Raw genomic sequence first — 24,416 nt, forward strand, 5'->3', positions numbered from 1 at the left:
GATAAATATTCTAATGGTTGTTAAAGGACAATAGGCCAGGATGAAGTACTTTTTTAAACAAATCCCAGAAGAAATTTTGAGTTTCTTTTGCTCATTTGGATTTAAACTTATATTAAGAGTGAACACGCCAACTTTTTATAGTATTTGAAAAACAGACATAAACACAAACTTAACATTGACCTATACAAATGAGTCAAGGTTAGATGTAACCTGCCAGACAATCATTCCATACACCAAATGTATTTTACCTATTGCTAATAGTACTTGAAAGAAGGAACAAAACCCAAAAAACCCAATATTAACCAATATACCATGAAAATGAGATGAAAGTCAAATGAAACCTCTCAGACATGTACTCCTTACAATCATTCCATACACTTATTATAGTTGACCTATTAATTATACATGTAGTATCCGAGAAACAGACCTTTTAAAAATGTTGCGTTAACCTTGATCACTGTTCAATGAAATGATGTTGAGGTCAGGAGTGACGTGTAGATGTTGCAAGGGACCTATATACAAATAATAAATATCCTATTACTCATAATAAGTGAGAAATTCACATGATAAGAAAACTATAAAATATTTTCAACCATGAAAATGTGGTCAAGGACAATAATCATATAACAGACAGAAACTGTAACATAAGATATCTGCATGCAAGGTATGAAGCATCGAAGTTTCCTACCTTCTGAAATATAAATATATACAAATAGTTTATACTACAAACAATACAAAAATGGAAGGTATAGGAAAGAGGAAGAATCTTTGATTTTCAGGACAATATTTCAAAGTTCACTGCTGTTGCTGTTACCATGAAGGAATTTCATTTGGATAGAACTTACTAATTGAAGATATTGATTAGGAAATAACTAAAGTGCCTAGCAATGGTAACTGACCTTCCATAAGAATTTAATTTGATTTGATTTTCTTTGTTTTAACATCACTTTTAAGCACCTCATTTTGGGCTATTTCATGGCAGCCATTTTTCATTGGTAGAGGAAGACAGAGTTATTCTTTAGTAACTGCCACTCTTTGCAGTGCCCAGAGTAAACAATTATCATTTTTATAGTAACTGAAAAATATTGCATTGTCCAGGGTAAACAACTAACCTCTCTTGAGTGACTCACACTCTTTGTAGTGCCTGACAACTGATTATTTTCTTTTGCAACTTAATTTTATTTCAATTTTTAGGATTACTGTGAAAAGTCTCTAGTATAACCACATCCTTTAACATAATTAGTAACAACAGACATTGAATGTTCAATGTTGAATTAATAATTATCTGCCCTGAAAGCTATTGTTTCCTCTTAACATTTACCATATTAATCAGTTATCTCCCCTGAAAGCTATTGTCTACTCTTAACATTTCTCATATTTATCAGTTATTTCCCCTGAAAACTGTAATGTCTCCTCTTTACATTTTATCTTATTAATGAGCATGGTCAGTTTTTACAGTTTTAGCCACTTGTCTTGATGTCTTTAAATCATTAAATTATTCGGTTGCTGCCACCCCATTAATGCATACCTGGTATCTCCTCGCATTTGTATTTAAGGACATCTGTTATTCAGTTCTCAATAAGCCCATTGAATTAAAAGATTCTACTATTTCCAAGTTATGAATCATTTTTCTTGCATACTTTGTGAATATACTTGATATAAATCACATGACTTGAACATTTAAAAAACGTAATTGTTGATATAAATTTAATGCTATGATTGAACTTTGACAGCTTTAATATCTTGGTCTGCTTCTTCTTCATTTTCCTTGGTCAAGTCTTTATCTTCTATGATTTCTGAATTTATTTTGACATCAGCTTCAGATTTTATTTTGACTTCAGATTCTGATTTCATTTCAACTTCAGAGTCTAAATGTTTATCTGAGTTATCTTCAATGGTTTCTGATTTGATTTTAACTTCAGATTCTGATTGTCCATCGGAGTTATCTTCATTGGCCTTAGTATTTTCAGAATTGTCAAAATTTGACCTTTTGCTTTTAAAATTAAAGCCTGTTTCTGGTGTTATTACAATATCAGTCTGAAATAAACATAAAAACCATTTTAAGTAACAGGTATTGTTAATAAAAGTCATTCTATATAAAACCAGGTGCTCTGCAGGGTGCAGCTTTATACAACTGCAGAGGTTGAACCATGAACAGTTGGGGCAAGTATGGACACAACATTCAATATAAAAAAGAAGATGTGGTATGATTGCCAATGAGACAACTATCCACAAAAGACCAAAATGACACAGACATTAACATATATAGGTCACCGTACGGCCTTCAACAATGAGCAAAGCCCATACCGCATAGTCAGCTATAAAAGGCCCCGATAAGACAATGTAAAACAATTCAAACGAGAAAACTAACGGCCTTATTTATGTAAAAAAATGAACAAAAAACAAATATTTAACACATAAAGAAACGACAACCTCTGAATTACAGGCTCCTGACTTGGGACAGGCACATACATAAATAATGTGGCGAGGTTAAACATGTTAGCGGGATCCCAACCCTCCCCCTAACCTGGGACAGTGGTATAACAGTACAACATATGAACGACCTATAAAAATCAGTTGAAAAAGGCTTAACTCATCAGATGGATAAAAATACAAGTAGACGTGGCCTGGTACTTATACATCCCGACACAAGCTTGATACAGCTCTGAATTTGGATTGTGATCAAATTCTTGACATACAATGTAATATGAGTTTCTGACACAAAACAAATGTCAAGATCTTACATTTTTATCTATTATGCAATATTGTGCAATTAAAGATTTCTTCTTCTAATTTTTTAATAATTGGGAATTTGAGAAACTTGGGGGGAAAAATGAAAACTACTACCCCCCCCCCCCCCCTTTTTTTTTGCAATAAGTCCAAAACCTGACATTTGTACATTATTTACAAGTTGTGTAAGGGAGGTAAATCCGAACATACCAAACATTGTATGTAAACTGTTTTTTAATTACCTCCCTTACACTGCTTTTAAATTGTCTTAATTGTCCATTGACCAGAAAAACCTTGTTCCCCCCCCCCTTTTTTTGCCCTGTATTCCAAAACATTTAGAACAATAACCCCCCAAAGTCATAACTAACCATCCCTTAAAGGTATGGAAACCTGTGGAATAATTTCAGAGAGATTCATCCACTTTAAATAAACTCATCATAGATATCAGGACTAAATTTTGTATATACGCCAGACGGGCGTTTCGTCTACAAAAGACTCATCAGTGACACTCGAATCCAAAAAGGTTAAAAGGCCAAATAAAGTACGAAGTTGAAGAGCATTGAAAACCAAAATTCCTAAAAGTGTTGCCAAATACAGCTATAAAGGTAATCTATGCCTGAGGTAGAAAAGCCTTAGTTTTTCAAAAATTCAAAATTTTGTAAACAGTTAATTTATAAATATAACCATATCAATGATAATTCATGTCAGCAAAAAAAGTTCTGACTACTGGGCTGGTGATACCCTCTGGGAAATAAATCTGCACCAGCAGTGCCATCGACCCAGTGGTTGTAAATACACTCATCATAGATATCAGGACTAAATTTTGTATATACACCAGACGTGCGTTTTGTCTACAAAAAACTCATCAGTGACGCTCGAATCCAAAAAGGTTAAAAAGGCCAAATAAAGTACGGAGTTAAAGACTTGCTGGTAAAAACATATAGTGATCCATTCACTAAATCTAAAGTAATTGTCCCGAAAACCTAGTTTTTCCCTTTTTTTGCCCCCAATTCCAAAGCATTTTGAGCAATAACCCTCCAAAGTCATAACTAACCATCCCTTCATGGTATCGAAACTTGTTGTATAATTTCAGAGAGATTCATACACTTATTGTTTGAAAACTATAAAAATGCTTATTTTGGGCCCCTTTTTGACCCCTAATTCCTAAACTATTGGGACCATAACCTCCAAAATCAATCCCAACCTTCCTTGAGTGGTATTAAACCTTCTAGTAAAAATATATAGAGATCCATTCACTAAATCTAAAGTTATTGTCCGGAAACTAAATGTGTCTTCGGACAACGCAGACGACGACATAATACTATTATATTATAAAATCAAAATATTTATCATGTGTTATTGAAATACAAACTCTTGAGTGATTAGAAATATTAGACGATATTCAAACTGTCTGTCTAGCAATGATAACTCTTGAGTGATTAGAAATATTAGACGATATGATATTCAAACTGTCTGTCTAGCAATGATAAGGTCTCTTGGTTCAGATTGACCTGGTTACAACAAAGACATCACTTGCTTCACTTACGAGATAACTGTATAGTATTTGAATAATATTTTTTTACTGCTGACATGTTTAATAGTGGAGCCATGAATGGGTATTTGCGAACATCAAATCACCAAATGAGGCTGTCAAAGCTTAAAATACAATATTGTAATCTCCATTCTAATAAAACTGATGGAAAAAGTCAAATCATACATTTAAAATCTGTGAAATGTCGTCTGCACTTGCGTGTACATTTTTATTGCATCAATTGTGAATTGAAGCTATGAAAATTGTCAACATAATCCAATCAAAATGAACGTTACAAACAATGTTGCATTATATTTACTATCTACCTGTAGTCATTGACTACCATTTACTTACATCTTCCTTGCATTTTTTCAAGTAATTTTGTTTTGCATATCTACTGGCTCTTTCTTCTTTGTCATCAACAACATCAAACACATGATGCTGTAAATTACCAAGCCATTCCATCATACTAGTTTAGTCAAGGTCAAATATTGAATATGCTTTAAAAAGTAAAGGTCATATACAACAGATGTATGCTTTACAAAGTCAAGGTCAAATATTATACTTTCAACAGTTTTTTGTTGTATAGATTCTATAAAATTAATGGTAAATCTACTCACATCTCGCTTGCATTTATCCAAGAAGCGTTTTTTGTCAAATCTACTGTCTCTATCATCTTTATCGTTGACAAAATCAAACGCATGATGTTGTAATGTACCAAGCCATTCCATCATACTTAGAGAGTCAAGGTCAAATATAATATTAATTTACAGAAAAATTGTCTGTAGTGTATATGACATGCTTATTTGTGAGTTTGATTAATTCTTTTAAATCTTTCCATTAAAAAATAAGAAGAGGTGGTTTGATTGCAAATAAGGCAACTATCCACTAGAGACCCACTAGAGACCAGTTAATTGTCATGAACCTGTGCGAGTACAACATCATAAATAAGGATACATCTTTTCATCTTTCTCAGTTTTCATGATATCAGAATAGATATACTCTTCCTTAAACTTGTTAATTGCATCCTGTCAAATAAAAGCATATGTCACAAAATAGAATTTATTTTTATAATATTTTTGTAACATTCATGGCAACATCATGAAGATAACTTTAGTGAAGAACCTTGTATCTAATGCCTGGTGGTAGATTGCAAAACCTTATGACAAAACAAATTAAAATATTATCCAAACATTATGTAAACAAAAAGCCATTTGAAATGGTGATTCAGTAAAGATATAAAGATTAAAATAAAGACTAGCCTGTTCATCAACCCAGTCTAATGGTGCATGTATCCCATCAGTACCATACTTCTTGTTGTAATTATCATAATGAGGCTGAAAAAGAAAACAATTACATTTTTATTTACATTACTAGTTATTTATCAACAAATTAATTTCATTCTGTTAAAACTTAAATATGCTTAACTATACAAGAGTGCGTCTGTCATTATTAAATCAACTGATTTATTGTGTCTTGTATGAACATAGGACACTTGCATCATTAGTCTAAATATAAAGTAACTTAAATGTATTGTATCAGTTTGAAATAAAAAGAACAGTGTAAAACCAGGACTGGGTTCAATAAAACATTGATCACTTAATGTCATTTAAAATTCAAGTGTTTGTTAACAGTATGTATCATCACCCCTAGATAAAGGTAGCCTTGCTCTGGTTCTCTGTTCATTGTCTAAAAAATCCCATCTTCTTCTACTTCTATATGTATATCTTTCCAATTATGGAACACCTCCTCAATGGATATTATCCATGTGGGGAGTTGATTAAAACTTATATAGTATGCACTGCACAAATACCAGCATATATTGAACCCAGGTAAAATAATCACACTTTATGTAAATCATTGATTTGTCATATTGATAAATAATTACCTGTTCTAGACATAGACCCTGTCCTGGAGCCTTTGGAATATCGACCTGTAAGAAAAGATTTATCAATACAAAATGTAGTTAATAGTTATCAAAGGTACCAGGATTATAATTTAGTATGCCAGACGCACGTTTCGTCTACAGAAGACTCATCAGTGACACTCATATCAAAATATTTATAAAGCCAGACAAGTACAAAGTTGAAGAGCATTGAGGATCCAAAATTCCAAAAAGTTGTGCTAAATACGGCTAAGGTAATCTATGCCTGGGATAAGAAAATAGTTAACTTAAGTTAAAAAGTGACATGTTAAAGCTATTCTGTTTTGTTTCTTCTTGTTCAAATCTGTTTAATTATAAATGCAATACTAGTCAGTTAGGCTATTTTGTGGTGAGATCAAATTTTGTCTAAACTCTATTTTTTTTTACAAATATTACAATTAAAAGTAGACTTAAGACCATTCAAAGTTTATAAATAACTGTTGTCTGTGTAAAAGTATAAGTGTAGACTGCCTAAGAATAAGTCCATCAGTAATATACAGAAAATGAATACAAATCAATCTTTTTTTTTCTTTTGATGGCATTTATCGGTCATGAAGAAACATATTCATAACTTTTATACAGGTTGGAAAAAAAGTTATTGATGAAAAAAAAACTATAACCTAACTATACTTCATTGTAAAGTGCAAAAAGCTTAGCCTATTTATCAGTATTAAATAACTTAAAATGATAAAATTATTTCAAAATGTTACTCTTCATACTGTTTTTGGACTGTAGACATGCTTCTTTAGATTCCCTGAATTTTTGTCAAATCTTTTGATAATTAAAAATAACTTTAACAAAGACTGAATTTGTAATGTGCAGAGAACCATTTTTTTATTTAATTTAAACATCACTTATTTGAAACAATGAGCAGTTATATTTCTATCGTGCTAAAAACCATTGACTCAATCTAATTATAATCTCACATATTCATACAATAAATAGAAATACGAACCCGTTCTGGTTTCCATGACTTGTCTATCACATCTTCTCCACAGTTACCTCGCACTATAGCTATTGTTATACCTGTAATCAAATATATCCAATGATCCAATCAAATGAATTACTGGTACGGCAACTGTACTGACATGACTAAAATTGGTTTATAAGAGTTATGCATGATTTGTTTCATTTATGGATGGATGGATAATTAATGTACACCAGGGTAGTAGCAAATTTTACATGTATATTCAGAAAGATAATAATTGTAACTAAACAAGCAATAATAATCGATCAGAAACATGTTTTTAACATAGGAACATGACTTACATTGTCCTTGAAAATCAAACAGAGGCTTTTTTTTTCTAGTCATAGGTCAGCCACTGTTTTGGTTGAAAATCTTACCTCAAAATTGATCATAAGTTATAAGGAAAAATTGATGAATTACACGATTTTTTCTTTGACCTGAGTCTTGAGGTAAAAAACATTGTGTATAAGTTTCATAACATTTGGTTTCGACAAACTTTAGTTAGAGAACAGAAACCAAAAATTCAGCATTTTTTTCCCATATTTAAGGGGCACAACTCTAGAATGGTAATAGTGACACCACCAAAATTTAAATTTGATATGTGTTTTGTGGTAATGAGTATTGTGTATAAGACTCATTACATTTGGCTGAGGCAAACCAAACAAAAGTTAGAGAATAGAACCAAAAAATTCAGCATTTATTTTTTATTTATAAAGGGGCATAACTCTGGAACGGAAAAAAGGGACGCCCCCCAAAACTCAAATTTGATGTGTTTTGTTTCAATGAGCATTGTGTATAAGTTAAATAACATTTGGTTGAGGCAAACAAAACATAGTTTAAGTTAGAGAACAAAACAAAAATATTTAGCAATTTTTCCATTTGTAAAGGGGCATAACTCTAGAATCGTAAAATGTGATGCCACCCAAATTCAAACTTGATCTATGTTTTGTAGTGTATAATTCAGCATGCCTCACACTTTAAATGTTAAAATTGAGTTGAAGAGCATCATAACACACTGGTTGCAGTGGTATAGAATCTATATATTTATGACAGCTCTGACATTACCCATCCCTGTATGCCATATTAATAATTGTCTTTTGTTTCAGCTCAAAAAAATTGTCTTTTGATATTCATTTATAAATATGTGATGAAAGTTAACCTTGGGTATCATGGGTGTTTAATTATAACAGCCTTTACACAACTTACCTATCATTTTACGTATATGATGTAACATGAAACTTTGACCTCTGACTGTTATTACACAAAATTCACAGCCATCTCTGATGAAGGGTTTACCACACTGAAAAATAAATATAAAATTTCTTACCTCTTATTTAACATCATTTCCAATAAAGACTCTATATTCTATTCTTTGGTAGATATTGTACATGTCTACAATGGCTAGAGGTATAGGGGGAGGGTTGAGATCTCAAATAACATGTTTAACCCTGCCGCATTTTTGCATCTGTCCCAAGTGCCTCTGTTTGTTAGTCTTGAATGATTTTTAATTTTAGTTTCTTGTGTATAATTCAAAGTTTAGTATGAAGTCCATTATCACTGAACTAAAAAAGATATTTGTTTAGGGGCCAGCTGAAGGACACATCTGAGTGCAGGAGTTTCTCCCTGCATTGAAGACCTATTGGTGACCTTCTGCTGTTGTCTGTTCTATGGTCGGATTGTTGTCAATTTGACACATTCCCCATTTCCATTCTCAATTTTATGTATTATAAATGAAACAAAGATGAAGGCAGATTTTGGCAAAACCATGAAATCATTGATTGATGATTGCTGTTTGTTTTACGCTGCATGAGCACAAAAAGACTATATCACAGCAAGAGCTTATTCAAATACTTTTACAATTTTCCAATCATGAAATCAAATATCTACGAAAAATACAAGTTTACCTCAATCCACGAAATTTCTCTCTGTAAAAATAAATCCCGATTTTCTTGTGCAAAATATGAAGACAAGAGAAATGAACCATGCATACATTTATTTTTCTATATATAAATATATCTAATCATGTATGATAGTGTATAAAACCTTCTACAAATATAATTTCAAGCATTGTGAAAAAGAACTGCCGATCAGGTACAGTTTACTGAATATAAACTTACAGTGAATGATATGATATATCTTTTGGCACGTGCTTCTTTGGCATCTCTGGAAAGTTGAAAATTATAATAAACATAATTAAGTCATACACAAATAAAACAGGTTTTTACAGTTTTTCTTGCAGACGTTATGAACGACTCTCAAAATGAAGAACAAATATTTTTCCCATGCTAACAGTATATCCTATTGTTACATGAGATTACATTGGTATGTACATCTATGCTTCTCTAAAATTCTACGACATTAAATATTAATTTAGAAAATCTTAATTTCATGCAAAATACATACAAGCATTCAAATTGTGTATATTTTAAAAGAAACATAATACTATTTCTTAAACTTTTTTTCTTTTAATAAATTCAAACAAAACTATTTGGGTAGTCCCTTTCTAATCTGAACAACTTTCAAATGAGATTTTCAGCACCATTCTGTCAAAGAATCATCTGAAAGCCTATAAAAATTAGTGTTGGTGTAAAATATAAAAGGAAAAGGACTTTTAAATTTTACATACAAATCTCTTTCTTAAATTTGATAGAAAAAATTTTTGTTGAAATACATACAAGAGAGACAACCCAATTTTTACAAACAATTTCAAAATAAAATTCATTTCAATAAAATAAAATAAGCGAGAATATTCAGGTATGAATCGCAAAATTTGCATAAAAATCAAAAATAATTGTTTGTCTCATGTACAGCTGCAGACATTATAAGATTCATAAGGCTCTGTTTTTCTTTAGTTATCTCTCTACATGAAATGTTAAAGAATGATATAAAAACCCATTCTTTGACAACTTGAAATATGATACAGGTTGTGCATATCAAATATTTTCAAAAAATGTTTACATCAGATTTGTTGAAAATGGAAAAAAAGACACTTTAAAACTATTCTTTCTACTTTGTTCCATTGTTAAAGTAACATTTTTATATCTTACATTTTGGAAGTATAGTTGTGAAATCTGTGTGTTCCAACAAATCTGGCTAACATTTTGTTAACATGTTCTACAACATCATCTGTAAATGAGTAAACAGTGTACATAAATCATAAAATGTAGAGAGTCTTATAACAACAACACTTTAGGGACTGCTGCAGAAAATTTATTGATCGACATGTTTCGGTGCCTAGGGCACCGTCATCAGGATAAAAACAATACATAAAATCATGTTGAAGTGAAAAATGGGGTTGTTAAAATTTAAACGTCACAATGTTACAATGGTAAGTATAAAATCATAAAATAACAACAATAAGGTTAGAAGTTGTGAATTCAAGGGATAATCTTATTTTAAAACTTGATCTGTCACAAGATGTATTCAATAGCTTTTTTTTTTAAATTTGAAGTTTAACTGTCCTTGTAGCGCCTTTTCATTATTTTTTTATAGAAACTGTCATAATTTTGAATAAGGACAAAACAACAAATCAAATTCACAAATACGTTTTTCTTATATCAACCTATGTATCTTACTTTCAGTGGGCTTTTAAATTTCTCTATATGATGCAAGTGTACAATGGTCACTGAAATTTTATTGGAATCAGTATCAGGTATAGAATGAACTTACCCGTCATTCTGTATTCATCAGTAACAATCTACAATAGAATAATAAGCAGTTTATACTTATGGTATATTTATATTTTAGTAGGGTTATTAATGTGTTCTTAAACAACATCATTATGTAAACAATTAAGTTACACTGATAACTGGGAAAATAACAGTAACGTTCAGCTATCATGGTTTCTAAAGGTGAATAAACAAGATATATCTGAACAATCACATACGATGTATTACTGTACATACAGTTCCTAGAGGAACAAGAACATATGACCCAGAGGTACACACATGTTTGAAATTAGATATCAAAGTTCATAAAGATGCAAGGGACATGCATATACAATTTCAAATATAAAACTTACATTTTCTAGTGGAGCAAAAGCATATGTTGAACAGATGTACATGTATGTACGGTTATCACAGTAGGAAAGACATATACATATGTACCTTCTAACATTAAACTTACATTTTCTAGTGGAGCAAAAGCATATGTCGGACAGATGTACATGTATGTACGGTTATCACAGTAATTCTTACAGTCAAATCCACCAGTAGTTCTTCTATATCCTGCAATTATAATGTTAAAACATTTATACCTGCATGTTCATTCATAACCCATTGATTCCACAAGCTTATATCATATTTGTTTTCGTTCATTTCTTGCAAATAAATTAGGTTGTTAGTTTTACCATTTGAATTGTTTTACATATAGTATTTCGTGGCCTTTTATAGCTAACTATGTGGTATGGGCTTTGCTCACTGTTGAAGGAAGTATGGTGACTTAAAGTTGTTAATTTCTGTGTCATTTGGTCTCTTGTAAAGAGTTGTCTCATTGGTAATCATAGCACGTTTTCTCTTTAAAAATAAATATATACTAGAACACACCCATGAAATCGCGGGCATATACAGCTGATGAACTGTATGTATGGAGAATTTTATAAAAGGTATCAAAAGCCCTTTCCCTTTTTCCAAAGTCCGATATTTGTTTCCTTTCTGTTAAATTCAATTATTTCCGTGTTTCTGGCTTCAGACCACAATTATTCTTCTCCTTTGCTTCAATTCATCTTTTGGTAAAAGTCAAATTAAAAATTTGCACCGCTTCAAACATGAAATAAATGTTACAGTACTGCTTATATATAGACCATTATTAGTCTAATAAAATATGCTTCTAGGACAATCCATCAGTGTTTTTTCTTTTGAGAGCCCTATTAACATGCCAATGGTAGGATATGAATCTTGTATAAATAACTAAGACCGACTTAGGCTAAATTAAGGGGTGGTCGGTTTGGTCCTGATCACGAAATCCCGAGCTTAAAAACATGAAATCCCGAGATGCAGAATTTAAAGAAATTCATATCTCGAAATCCTGAAATCAAAAAATATATTCCTGGGTCCCGTTAGGATCAATCCCCAAATCCAAAGCTTTAAAACATCTGATTACGACATCCCTAAAAAGGTCCTGCCTCTAATCTCTACCCTACTTTCATTTTTGCCAAATCACTACTTTCACTTTCAACAATAATTTTTTATGGCCCATTTATGGGCATTATGTTTTCTTAGTCTGTGCATCCATGCGTTCATTCGTGTATTCGTTCGTGCGTTCTTTCAGTAGTTCTGTTGTCCCGCTTCAGGTTAAAGTTTTTGGTTGAGGTAGTTTTTGATGAAGTTGAAGTCCAATCAACTGGAAACTTAGTAAATATAGTGCCGATGTGGCATCCGTGTACTATGGACACATTCTTTTTTCCACATGTTTTACTTATTTTAATATACATGTATATGCAACTTGTATGACCCCTTAAATAGTAAACATTTCAAAGAAAACAGTAGACAGAAAAAAGAGAATCTCTACACATTAAAGTAGTATAATCGTAGTTTACATGTAGATAAACCCGAAAAATAATTGTCCTCTCTAAGGAGGTATTATAGTTGTGGTTCTTGCGATCTAAACACCATGATATGGCTTATTTATTTTTATTTTTTGTTATCTATCAAACGATTGGTTGTTCTTGTGCATGTTTCAAACCGGAAGTCTTATCTATGACTAAAAGTCAGTCTGATGACGGAATCAATATCCGGACTCCTTTTTTTCGTTTTTCTCTAAAAATAACTCAATCTGAATAATCATAAGAATGGATGACAAATGCAACTATGCATGTTACTGATAGAACACAGAGGCATGACGATTAATTTGTCGTGGAAGGAAGAGAAGCAACACACAAAATGAGGTCTTCTCGTTTAATAGTATAGATGAAAGCAAAAATAAGTCAGTGACCTACTTTTCAAATTTAAAGATCAAGGAACCAAGTAATTTTGGTAAACTATAGCTATAATAAGATATTAAAAACAACTTTAGACAGTTTGAATGTAATGTTGATAATGGATGATCAAATTCATTAAACTTATAAGAAGCAAATAACATCAGTTTTATGGTAAGTTATTAGTTATATTATCATACCTACCAAATACTCGAATCTGCTCAGGTAAATGACTGTTGATCTTCTCTAATAAGTTCTCAATGTCTATAATCACGTAATAAAATAATAATATTCTATTAAACAGCAATTAATTCACTGACATAACAGGCCAATTCAACATTCTGATTCAATATGTAATGAATGCACATATATTAATTCTGTATCATTACTGGTTGTAGAATAATGGAACAAATAATTACAAACATATAAAAATTATCAATTTGCACTTATATAAAGTAAACTGACTGTCAGCTTGAGCACAGTTTGGCTAGCTCATGTTTATAAGAGAAGGTGTATATGTACTCCTTAAGGCTGGGACACAACACAGATAGTAAGCCATCTCTCTCTGTACAATTAGTATATATAGTATGTGATTTATACTTATCTTCAATGACAATAGATTCTGGGCTGCAGAAACACCCTTATCTGTTCTACACGCTCTTTGGAAACTCATCTAAAATGTATAGATTTATTAATTACTTTAAATTAAGTTTGAACTAGAACTGCATAACTATCACAATAAGTTCTTTTGTGCTTAGTGCTGAAATGATAAGTTAAGCCCTTCTCAACTGATTTTTACAGTTTGTTCTTATGTTAAGTTGTAACACCAGCTTTAAGTAGTTGCTAACATGATAGTAGGATGCCGTCTGCTATAACTGTGTTTCGTTTATCACGTTTATTGTTGTAATTTAAATCAGAATGTTAGGTACTTATTTTGTTTTATCTTTCAAATTTTGTTATCTCTTGATTATACAGCAAAGTGTAAATTATCCACATATGTCTTGTTGTCTCATTAGCAATTATAGATATTAAACAATTCTTATTATTTGTATATATTCTCTTTTAGTTCTGGACTCTAGTATCTACATATGAATTAGATTCTAATATTAATATCGTCTTGTCTTAATTCTAACATAACAGGCTATTATTTGAGTTCAAATAATAGGCTGTTGCATATAGTTTTGTTTTATAGATAAAAAATATGACAAATCTATTTTTTTAAATGTCAATAGTTGCTTTGGTACACATATGTAATAATGTTAATCCTGATCAGCTAGAACATAAAATATCTGTGTACGGATTTTTTATTTGTTCACTATGTTTTGAGCAATTGATTTTTTATTGTCCATATTTTGAGTAACTGATTGTTTATTTGTGCCTTGGTTCTCTATTTAAAGGGAGTTAACTCAAAGGGACTTTATTTGTTAAACATTGTTAAACATAAAATTATTGAAACCTATGTCACAACTTATTTGTAATACTTTTAACCGCTTAAATAAAATTTTATATCCTTTACCACTGAGGTGGTGATGAATAATTTAATTAATTTTAATGTTTATAGCTTTTTCTCTACATAATGATCTTAACTCAAGATTTCTGATGTCATTCATAGATTAAAGTTACTAGAACACACCCGCGGGAATTCAGAGCGTGGTTGAAAGTGTGTAAAGTGTTGTAGGAATAATTTTGTAAAAGATTTAATGTCTTGAGAATTTCAGGAAAAGTATCAAAAGTCATAGGTACTTGGAGACAGGACAATGTATTTTTTTTATCACTCCTCCTTTATTTCCAAAATTCCTGTTATTTTGCTTTCTATTAATTTCATTAAGAACATCTAGTCAGGAGCCTGTAATTCAGTGGTTGTTGTTTGTTTATGTGTTACATATTTGTTTTTGGTTCATTTTTTGTACATAAATAAGGCCGTTAGTTTTCTCATTTGAATTGTTTTACATTGTCATTTCGGGGCCTTTTTATAGCTGACTATGCGGTATGGGCTTTCCTTATTGTTGAAGGCTGCACAGTGGCCTATAGTTGTTAATTTCTGTATCATTTTGGTCTCTTGTGGAGAGCTGTCTCATTGGCAATCATACCACATCTTTTTATTTTTGTGATCAATGAATTTTTGTAAAAGATTTAATGACTAGAGAATTTCAGAAAAGGTATCAAAAGTCATGGGTATTTTGGGTCAGGACAATTGCTTTTCTAGCCTCCTTTTTTTTCACCCCAAATTTCCATTTTTTTTTTTTTTTTTTTCTTAATTTTAATTACACATGAATAATTTTAGCGCTTATCTGTATATTATGAACATACATTACTATAAATAAAGTGTATTTGCTTTTTACTTTCAATTCTCAGTTTACTAATTGATCCACTGCAGTCGTTAATACATTATACAGACCCTCTCTATTTAATAAACTTCAAGACCGCCGTGGATAATAGACTTGAAAATGATATCAGATATAAAATTCACTCTTTTCGTAGTATGTGTATGTTCAAAATATACAGAAAAACGCAAACCGGAAGTATAATCTGACTTAAAATTTCGTCCAATGATGGAAACAATATCCGGATGCCTTTTTTCTTGTTTTTCTCCCAAAATAACTTAATCTGAATAATCATATGAATGAATGACACATGCGACTTTGCACTGTTCCTATATGACGATTAATTTATTGTGGAAAGAAGAGAAGCGACTCACAAAATGAGGTCTTCTCGTTAATAGTATAGATACATCATGTACATGAAACATCAGAAACTCATTTAACATACAATTTTAGGAGATAATATCTGAAACCAGCAATCGTTGATCTTCAAAAATGTATAGAATAACATAAAACAAGTAATACATAATACATATATGTTTTGTGTTTAATTTTGCCTAAAGATTACCTTCTGTGGAACATCTGCATGCTCTTGTGGTATACACTGAGTTTTTACCAATGCCTGTAATATCTCATTTTCTATTGTGTTAACTTCTTTGTTGCTGAAAAATATAACATCAAGTTATATGGTTTAATATTTCAAAAATACTCTATTAGTCACTTTCAAAACCACTCTCAAAAGCATTTACATATTTCTCTGTAATGCATATCTAATTATGTTTATTAGGGGCTGTAAGGATATGCTTATCTAATGAAACAGTTAGATTTTCAATATAAAGGCCATATTTTTTTATTACATGTACTTCATACATTCATGACATTTGTTATTCTAATCCAAATAAACCATCTAGTATGATATTTTCCCAGGCATTAACATGGACAACACAACTAGACAGGGATAGCAAACAAATGTCCTGACTGTTAGTTTTGTGGTAATCCAGGCATTAACATGGACAACACATCTAGACAGGGATAGCAAACAAATGTCCTGACTGTTAGTTTTGTGGTAACCCAGACATTAACATGGACAACACATCTAGACAGGGATAGCAAACAAATGTCCTGACTTAGTTTTGTGGTAACCCAGACATTAACATGGACAACACATCTAGACAGGGATAGCAAACAAATGTCCTGACTGTTAGTTTTGTGGTAACCCAGACATTAACATGGACAACACATCAAGACAGGGATAGCAAACAAATGTCCTGACTGTTAGTTTTGTGGTAACCCAGACATTAACATGGACAACACATCTAGACAGGGATAGCAAACAAATGTCCTGACTGTTAGTTTTGTGGTAATCCAGGCATTAACATGGACAACACATCTAGACAGGGATAGCAAACAAATGTCCTGACTGTTAGTTTTGTGGTAACCCAGGCATTAACATGGACAACACATCTAGACAGGGATAGCAAACAAATGTCCTGACTGTTAGTTTTGTGGTAACCCAGGCATTAACATGGACAATACATCTAGACAGGGATAGCAAACAAATGTCCTGACTGTTAGTTTTGTGGTAACCCAGGCATTAACATGGACAACACATCTAGACAGGGATAGCAAACAAATGTCCTGACTGTTAGTTTTGTGGTAACCCAGACATTAACATGGACAACACATCAAGACAGGGATAGCAAACAAATGTCCTGACTGTTAGTTTTGTGGTAACCCAGACATTAACATGGACAACACATCTAGACAGGGATAGCAAACAAATGTCCTGACTGTTAGTTTTGTGGTAACCCAGACATTAACATGGACAACACATCAAGACAGGGATAGCAAACAAATGTCCTGACTGTTAGTTTTGTGGTAATCCAGGCATTAACATGGACAACACATCTAGACAGGGATAGCAAACAAATGTCCTGACTGTTAGTTTTGTGGTAACCCAGACATTAACATGGACAACACATCTAGACAGGGATAGCAAACAAATGTCCTGACTGTTAGTTTTGTGGTAATCCAGGCATTAACATGGACAACACATCTAGACAGGGATAGCAAACAAATGTCCTGACTGTTAGTTTTGTGGTAACCCAGACATTAACATGGACAACACATCAAGACAGGGATAGCAAACAAATGTCCTGACTGTTAGTTTTGTGGTAACCCAGACATTAACATGGACAACACATCAAGACAGGGATAGCAAACAAATGTCCTGACTGTTAGTTTTGTGGTAACCCAGGCATTAACATGGACAATACATCTAGACAGGGATAGCAAACAAATGTCCTGACTGTTAGTTTTGTGGTAACCCAGGCATTAACATGGACAACACATCTAGACAGGGATAGCAAACAAATGTCCTGACTGTTAGTTTTGTGGTAACCCAGGCATTAACATGGACAACACAACTAGACAGGGATAGCAAACAAATGTCCTGACTGTTAGTTTTGTGGTTACCCAGACATTAACATGGACAACACATCTAGACAGGGATAGCAAACAAATGTCCTGACTGTTAGTTTTGTGGTAACCCAGGCATTAACATGGACAACACATCTAGACAGGGATAGCAAACAGATGTCCTGACTGTTAGTTTTGTGGTAATCCAGGCATTAACATGGACAATACATCTAGACAGGGATAGCAAACAAATGTCCTGACTGTTAGTTTTGTGGTAACCCAGGCATTAACATGGACAACACATCAAGACAGGGATAGCAAACAAATGTCCTGACTGTTAGTTTTGTGGTAACCCAGGCATTAACATGGACAACACATCTAGACAGGGATAGCAAACAAATGTCCTGACTGTTAGTTTTGTGGTAACCCAGACATTAACATGGACAACACATCTAGACAGGGATAGCAAACAAATGTCCTGACTGTTAGTTTTGTGGTAATCCAGGCATTAACATGGACAACACATCTAGACAGGGATAGCAAACAAATGTCCTGACTGTTAGTTTTGTGGTAACCCAGGCATTAACATGGACAATACATCTAGACAGGGATAGCAAACAAATGTCCTGACTGTTAGTTTTGTGGTAACCCAGGCATTAACATGGACAATACATCTAGACCATGTAGACAGGGATAGAACACCATTACTTTCTCAAAATCTCAATAAAATCTCTAATCCAAAATTAATATCTATTGAAAACCAAAGGTAGCTATCTTTAAAAACCCTCAATGTCATCAACACTGTCATGAATGTTTTATCTTCACTTACATTTGAATTCCATGATACCCTTTACCATTGTATCCTATTAACATAGCAATCTTTCTTTTCTGAAGTTTTTTGGGCTGTTCACCAGATTCAGTCTAAATAAAAGATCATTATAAATATATAGCATTAAATATAAGGCTAACTCAAAGTTTATACTTTCTATCAATATCAGTATTCAACATAAGTCTTGGTCAGACTGTGAAAAAGAAGCAAAATGAATATGTCAGAACAGTGTAATTTGGAAGTCAAAAATTGATTTATTCAAAGCACAAAACTATAGGTATGCTGCTTCAAGATGTTAATGCTACTGAGTATTTTAACAACAATGGTAGATATTGGGTTAGATATATTGTAACAAGTAGACAATGATAAAATGGTGTCTATTGGAAACCTGAAGGAGAAGAAATATATCAAACCTTTTATCAAAATCTTAGAGAGACACATCAGTTTCTGGTATTTTAACATTCAACTTACTACCAAGTATGAGGGGGGATAGGAGGGGTCCTGATCCCGAAATCCCGGGCTTAAAAACACGAAATCCCGAGGTCCCGAATTTAAATAAAGTTAAATACCGGATCCCGAAATTTGAAAAAAAGAATTCCCGGATCCCGAAGGAGTAAATCCTGAAATCCCGAGCTTAAAAACACCCGATCCCGGAGTCCCGATAAAAGTCCTATCCCCCCTCAAGTATACATGTACATCAAAGTATGTATTTTCTGTTAAATGTAAAGCTAGTGTTTTCTCTTAAATATAAAGCTAGTGTAATCCAAAGTTAATGATAGTTTCATCATTTCTGATTGTTATATACATAAGCCGATAATGATTTTTTCATCACCACGTTATGAGTCTTTGTTTACTCCTTGGTTATGATTGTTATTGTCTTATAAATACATAAAATTGAGAATGGAAATGAGGAATGGGTCAAAGAGACAACAACCCGACCATGCATGGAACAGAAAACAGCAGGTCACCAACAGGTCTTCAATGCAGCGAGAAACTCCCGCACCCGGAGGCGTCCTTCAGCTGGCCCATAAACAAATATTATATATAACAAATATATATATATACAAAAATGGCCCCTAAACAAATATATATATACAAAAATGCGGCAGGGTTAAACATGTTTATGAACACATGTGGAGCAGGACCTGAGATAACCCCTGTTTTTGTGGGGTTAATGTTTCTCAGTTTATTAGTTTTCCATGTTGTGAGTTGTCAAGTTTGTGTGCTGTTGTTTGTCTTTTTATTATTTTAGGTTTTTTTTGGGGGGATGGCATCTGTCCATGTGGAACATCAGTTTGTTTTTCATCATATGAGGTGACATTTCTCTTTGGTATCTTTTTGCTCACAAATATACAAACTATTTACCTTCTGTTTTTTATGCTGGTCAGAAAGTTCCTCAACTAAGGGTCTCTTGTTTCCTTTGTCATCCTATATGAAATAAAAACAATCAGATAAACATATTTATAAATAAAAGTGTTACATATACTTGCTTTATATGAGAAATGTATTCAGTATTATTTGTACATGTTGTACATACACACAACTACATGAAGTATGAATATGGCTCCAACATGGCCAAATCCAACCAGCAACCTTTGGAGGAGGACGTTGGACCTGACATCTCATTAAAACAACCTGTGACCTTTTGGTTTTGGAGGAGGACGTTGGGACCTGACATCTCATTAAAACAACCTGTGACCTTTTGGTTTTGGAGGAGGATGTTGGGACCTGACATCTCATAAAAACAACCTGTGACCTTTTGGTTTTGGAGGAATGTTGGGACCTGACATCTCATTTAAAACAACCTGTGACCTTTTGGTTTTGGAGGAGGACATTGGGACCTGACATCTCATTTAAAACAACCTGTGACCTTTTGGTTTTGGAGGAGGACGTTGGGACCTGACATCTCATTTAAAACCTGTGACCTTTTGGTTTTGGAGGAGGACATTGGGACCTGACATCTCATTTAAAACAACCTGTGACCTTTTGGTTTTGGAGGAGGACATTGGGACCTGACATCTCATTTAAAACAACCTGTGACCTTTTGGTTTTGGAGGAGGACATTGGGACCTGACATCTCATTTAAAACAACCTGTGACCTTTTGGTTTTGGAGGAACGTTGGGACCTGACATCTCATTTAAAACAACCAGCAACCTTTTGGTTTTGGAGGAGGACGTTGGGACCTGACATCTCATAAAAACAACCTGTGACCTTTTGGTTTTGGAGGAACGTTGGGACCTGACATCTCATTTAAAACAACCTGTGACCTTTTGGTTTTGGAGGAGGACGTTGGGACCTGACATCTCATTTAAAACCTGTGACCTTTTGGTTTTGGAGGAACGTTGGGACCTGACATCTCATTTAAAACAACCAGCAACCTTTTGGTTTTGGAGGAGGACGTTGGGACCTGACATCTCATTTAAAACAACCTGTGACCTTTTTGTTTTGGAGGAACGTTGGGACCTGACATCTCATAAAAACAGCCAGCAACCTTTTGGTTTTGGAGGAGAACGTTGGGACCTGACATCTCATTTAAAACAACCTGTGACCTGTGACCTTTAAAAATGTTTTACCATACTAAAAAATCTAACATAAAATTAATTCAAAAGTGACTAGGTGACCTGCTTCATATAGCATGTAAACAACCCTACTTGAGTCCTATGAATTCAGACTTTGGAACAAAAATGTATTTATAATGCATTTAATGCAATAAACATGATAAAACTGTTCACATAAAGATATGTTGATCCTCCTTTGCATTAAAAAAAGTTTGAATAAAAAAACAATTTGATCATGTTTTTGGACTGTCATTTTCAAATACGGTTTTACCAGTACACCAGCATTTCAATGTTCACAGTCAATCATGCAATCTCTTCTCTTTTCATGCTTGTATTTCCTGTGCATGCTTGTATTTCCTGTGCATGTGTAGTGATATAATTCAAAGTGGCATTTATGTATAAATTATGATTGCAAACAATAATTGTCATAATTGTAACAGTTTTTATGCCATAAAATCATAATTTCCAAATTACAAAATGTATATGAATTACCTGCTGAACAGCTGCACTACTAGGTGAAATATCAGTCATTTTAACAGATTTTATCACTTGTGTTATCCTTTGTAAAACCTTCCTCAACATATGTCCTGCATTAATGACGACAACTGATTAAAAACTAATTTTATTTACTCTGGAAAAAAAAAAGATAAAATAAAAATAAATTAATTGCAATAGACAACTTTCGAGTTCGATGCATTTCCGTCAAAAACCTTTTTTTTTAGTTAACATCATTTGTGCAATTAGGGCCGTCATCACTTCCGCTCCAATATTGTGCAAGTGGTTGGAAAACTATAAAGCTATATTGCACGAAGCACATTGAATACTTATAATTGTCTTTCAGCACTGTTGTCATTAGGGAATAGTGATTAAGTACCTACAGAACAAATAATATTTCTAGTGTATCCAGTACAATAATGATCTGACACTAAGACATTTATAGTGCAGGGATACAGGCGATCCCCTCAATCTGGTAAATGACGTCATAAAGATGCGCATAATTGACAAGTTTTTTCCGGTGACAGACAAACTCAAATGTCTATTGCTGTGGATCACTTTATTTCCTAAACATTATCTTTATGTAAAATACAGAACATACATGTGCAATACATGTAATAAAACATGCAAGCATAAAGAGACAAATTGTGTCAACTTTAACCTTAGGATCAGATGTAGAATATTGTAGCACACATATTAAATGAAAAACAGAGTGAAATTGTTTTAAACAGCAACTTCAGCAAGTTTCTCGTCACCAAACAGACAGTGTTGAATATAAAAAAAAAATGAGGTATGATTGACAATGAGATTACTCTCCACAAGAGACCAAATGACACATAAATTAACAACTATATATCATCGTACGGCCTTCAACAATGAGCAAAGCCCATACCGCATAGTCAGCTAAAAGGTGCCCCGAAACTGAGACTCGAAATAACAATTTAACACAATTTAACGAGAAAACTAACGGCCTAATTTATGAAAAAAAAGCGCTTTTACGATTAACCTTTGTTCTAGATTTTATCCCATTGAGGAGGATAGGTCCTGGTATGTTCATTTTTGGGAGAACCGTGCTATCTTTTAAATATTGCATACTCATATTTAATATTACAAAACTCACGTTTTTCTTCGACCAAAAAAAAGTCGGTGTACTTAAGAATCCTTTAATTTACCTTTTAATTGATGTATTTTACAAACACAGTGAAGACTATCACTAAAAAGTAAAAATAAAAAAATAAAACCGGCTTAGCAAAAACTAAATTCCGAGTTTTCATCAATTTTGTCATGTTGTAATTGCTATGAAATTAAATTTACAAAAACACTCGATTTATTGACTTTTTTATGGTCTCTAAAGCTTCTGAATTTTACGTGCTGAAAGTTTTTTCTGTGGGTTTTGTCTAGAAAGTCGCTGGTTTTGTTCACTTTAAAAATATATTTTGCTTGGAAATCTCGAGGTGTCACATATTGAGAATGTTGAGCAGGATTTGCTTACCTTTCCGGCGTTCTGAGGTAAACCGTAATTGCTTAAAGACCCTTAAAGGAAATTTAAGGAAACAGATTTGTAAAAGCAAAGTGCTTGTGTTTGAATCCTTAATATTATTTCATTTGTATAATATCGTTTAATGTTGATTTATCTGAATAAATATTGTTTAAACTAAAGGGAATTTGTGTTTCTCTTGCTTTAGTTTTCAATGTTTTTTCTTTTCTTTTCCTTTTCCATGTCCGTGTTCTGTCTATACCAATATTATTAATAACTGTCATGTCTTGACCTACAAAACTTGGTTTAAATTAAATTTTTCTCATTCGGTCAAGTTTAAGGCTTTGACATTTGACACGACCCATGGTTCAGGATATTTTGTGATGACTGTCTTATATGGTAAGGTAAGAGTCAATTACCGGTGAACCCAATTACAAAATAGCTATATCCTGTGCCTTATCACTTGATAAAACCAGAGACACATATTATATGTCTCTGATAAAACTTGTAAGGTGTTTAAAAATGCAAAATATAGTATGCAACATTTATAAATTGGTTTTAACAAAGTTTATAATATTTCTTTTCAACATTAGCTAGAATAAACATATCATCAGCATAATAATGGTGAATTTCAAACGTATTCATTATTTATATCAAAATAAAAGAACGAAACAAAGTCAGTTATATATATAAATTATATAGCAAAGGCGGAGATGAACATCTTTGTTAAACACCAATGTCAACATTAAAACATTCTGAAAAATGACTGTTCAATAGTATTTAACGTAGTATATTCTATAATTCTATATCTTATCTAAATCATGTTACTGCAACATTCAGTCTATATAGCTTTGATCATAGTACAGGGTCCATATAGCCTTTAAATTTTTACCAAACGTATTTTATTCTGAAAGGCAGAGACATATATAATATATTATATGTCTCTGTTAAAGAGAACAGTTAAGAATTATGAAGTTCAACACAATTGTCTAATCATATATATATTGAAACAATTTACGACGGATCTTCTTGATTATTTGTTCTGAATCTGTTGTACAAATATGATAATTCACAGCTTTTAGACAATTCTGTAAAATAAGGACTATGACTATTTGAACAGAGATTTATGAACAGATCAATTTTCATTAATATGGATTTGAGTTGGGATTTATACATTTATCTTATAGTCCAAGTTTGAGGCTAGATGTCATTTAGAAAGTCTTATTCTGTAAATTTTGTATTCCTTTCTAC

The 24,416-nt window shown here is 32.6% G+C and overlaps 1 protein-coding gene across 4 annotated transcripts; it reads right to left on the reverse strand.

Annotated features, from left to right (window-relative positions):
• Nucleotides 1-1,693: 1,693 nt before the first annotated feature.
• LOC139521173 (pseudouridylate synthase 1 homolog) lies at nucleotides 1,694-22,865 on the reverse strand. 4 transcript variants are annotated; one of them, XM_071314490.1, is made up of 18 exons: nucleotides 22,809-22,865; nucleotides 21,686-21,824; nucleotides 20,000-20,062; nucleotides 18,635-18,726; nucleotides 15,956-16,049; nucleotides 13,671-13,739; nucleotides 13,271-13,340; nucleotides 11,278-11,378; nucleotides 10,822-10,849; nucleotides 10,200-10,278; nucleotides 9,270-9,315; nucleotides 8,359-8,452; nucleotides 7,141-7,211; nucleotides 6,150-6,194; nucleotides 5,524-5,598; nucleotides 5,219-5,289; nucleotides 4,882-4,996; nucleotides 1,694-2,037 (listed from the first exon to the last, which is right to left on the reverse strand). In XM_071314490.1, exons 2-18 carry the CDS (start codon nucleotides 21,773-21,775, stop codon nucleotides 1,714-1,716), a joined length of 1,527 nt encoding a protein of 508 aa, XP_071170591.1. In that variant the 5' UTR covers nucleotides 21,776-21,824; nucleotides 22,809-22,865; the 3' UTR covers nucleotides 1,694-1,713. The 4 variants fall into 4 exon arrangements, with proteins under 4 accessions (XP_071170591.1, XP_071170592.1, XP_071170590.1 ...); XM_071314491.1 differs by lacking the exon at nucleotides 4,882-4,996 and adding an exon at nucleotides 4,616-4,730 and having other exon boundaries at nucleotides 22,809-22,838; XM_071314489.1 differs by lacking the exons at nucleotides 4,882-4,996; nucleotides 22,809-22,865 and adding exons at nucleotides 4,616-4,730; nucleotides 22,695-22,757.
• Nucleotides 22,866-24,416: the final 1,551 nt, after the last annotated feature.

Source organism: Mytilus edulis, chromosome 4, assembly GCF_963676685.1.
Source record: "Mytilus edulis chromosome 4, xbMytEdul2.2, whole genome shotgun sequence".
Classification (NCBI taxonomy): Eukaryota; Metazoa; Mollusca; class Bivalvia; order Mytilida; family Mytilidae; genus Mytilus; species Mytilus edulis.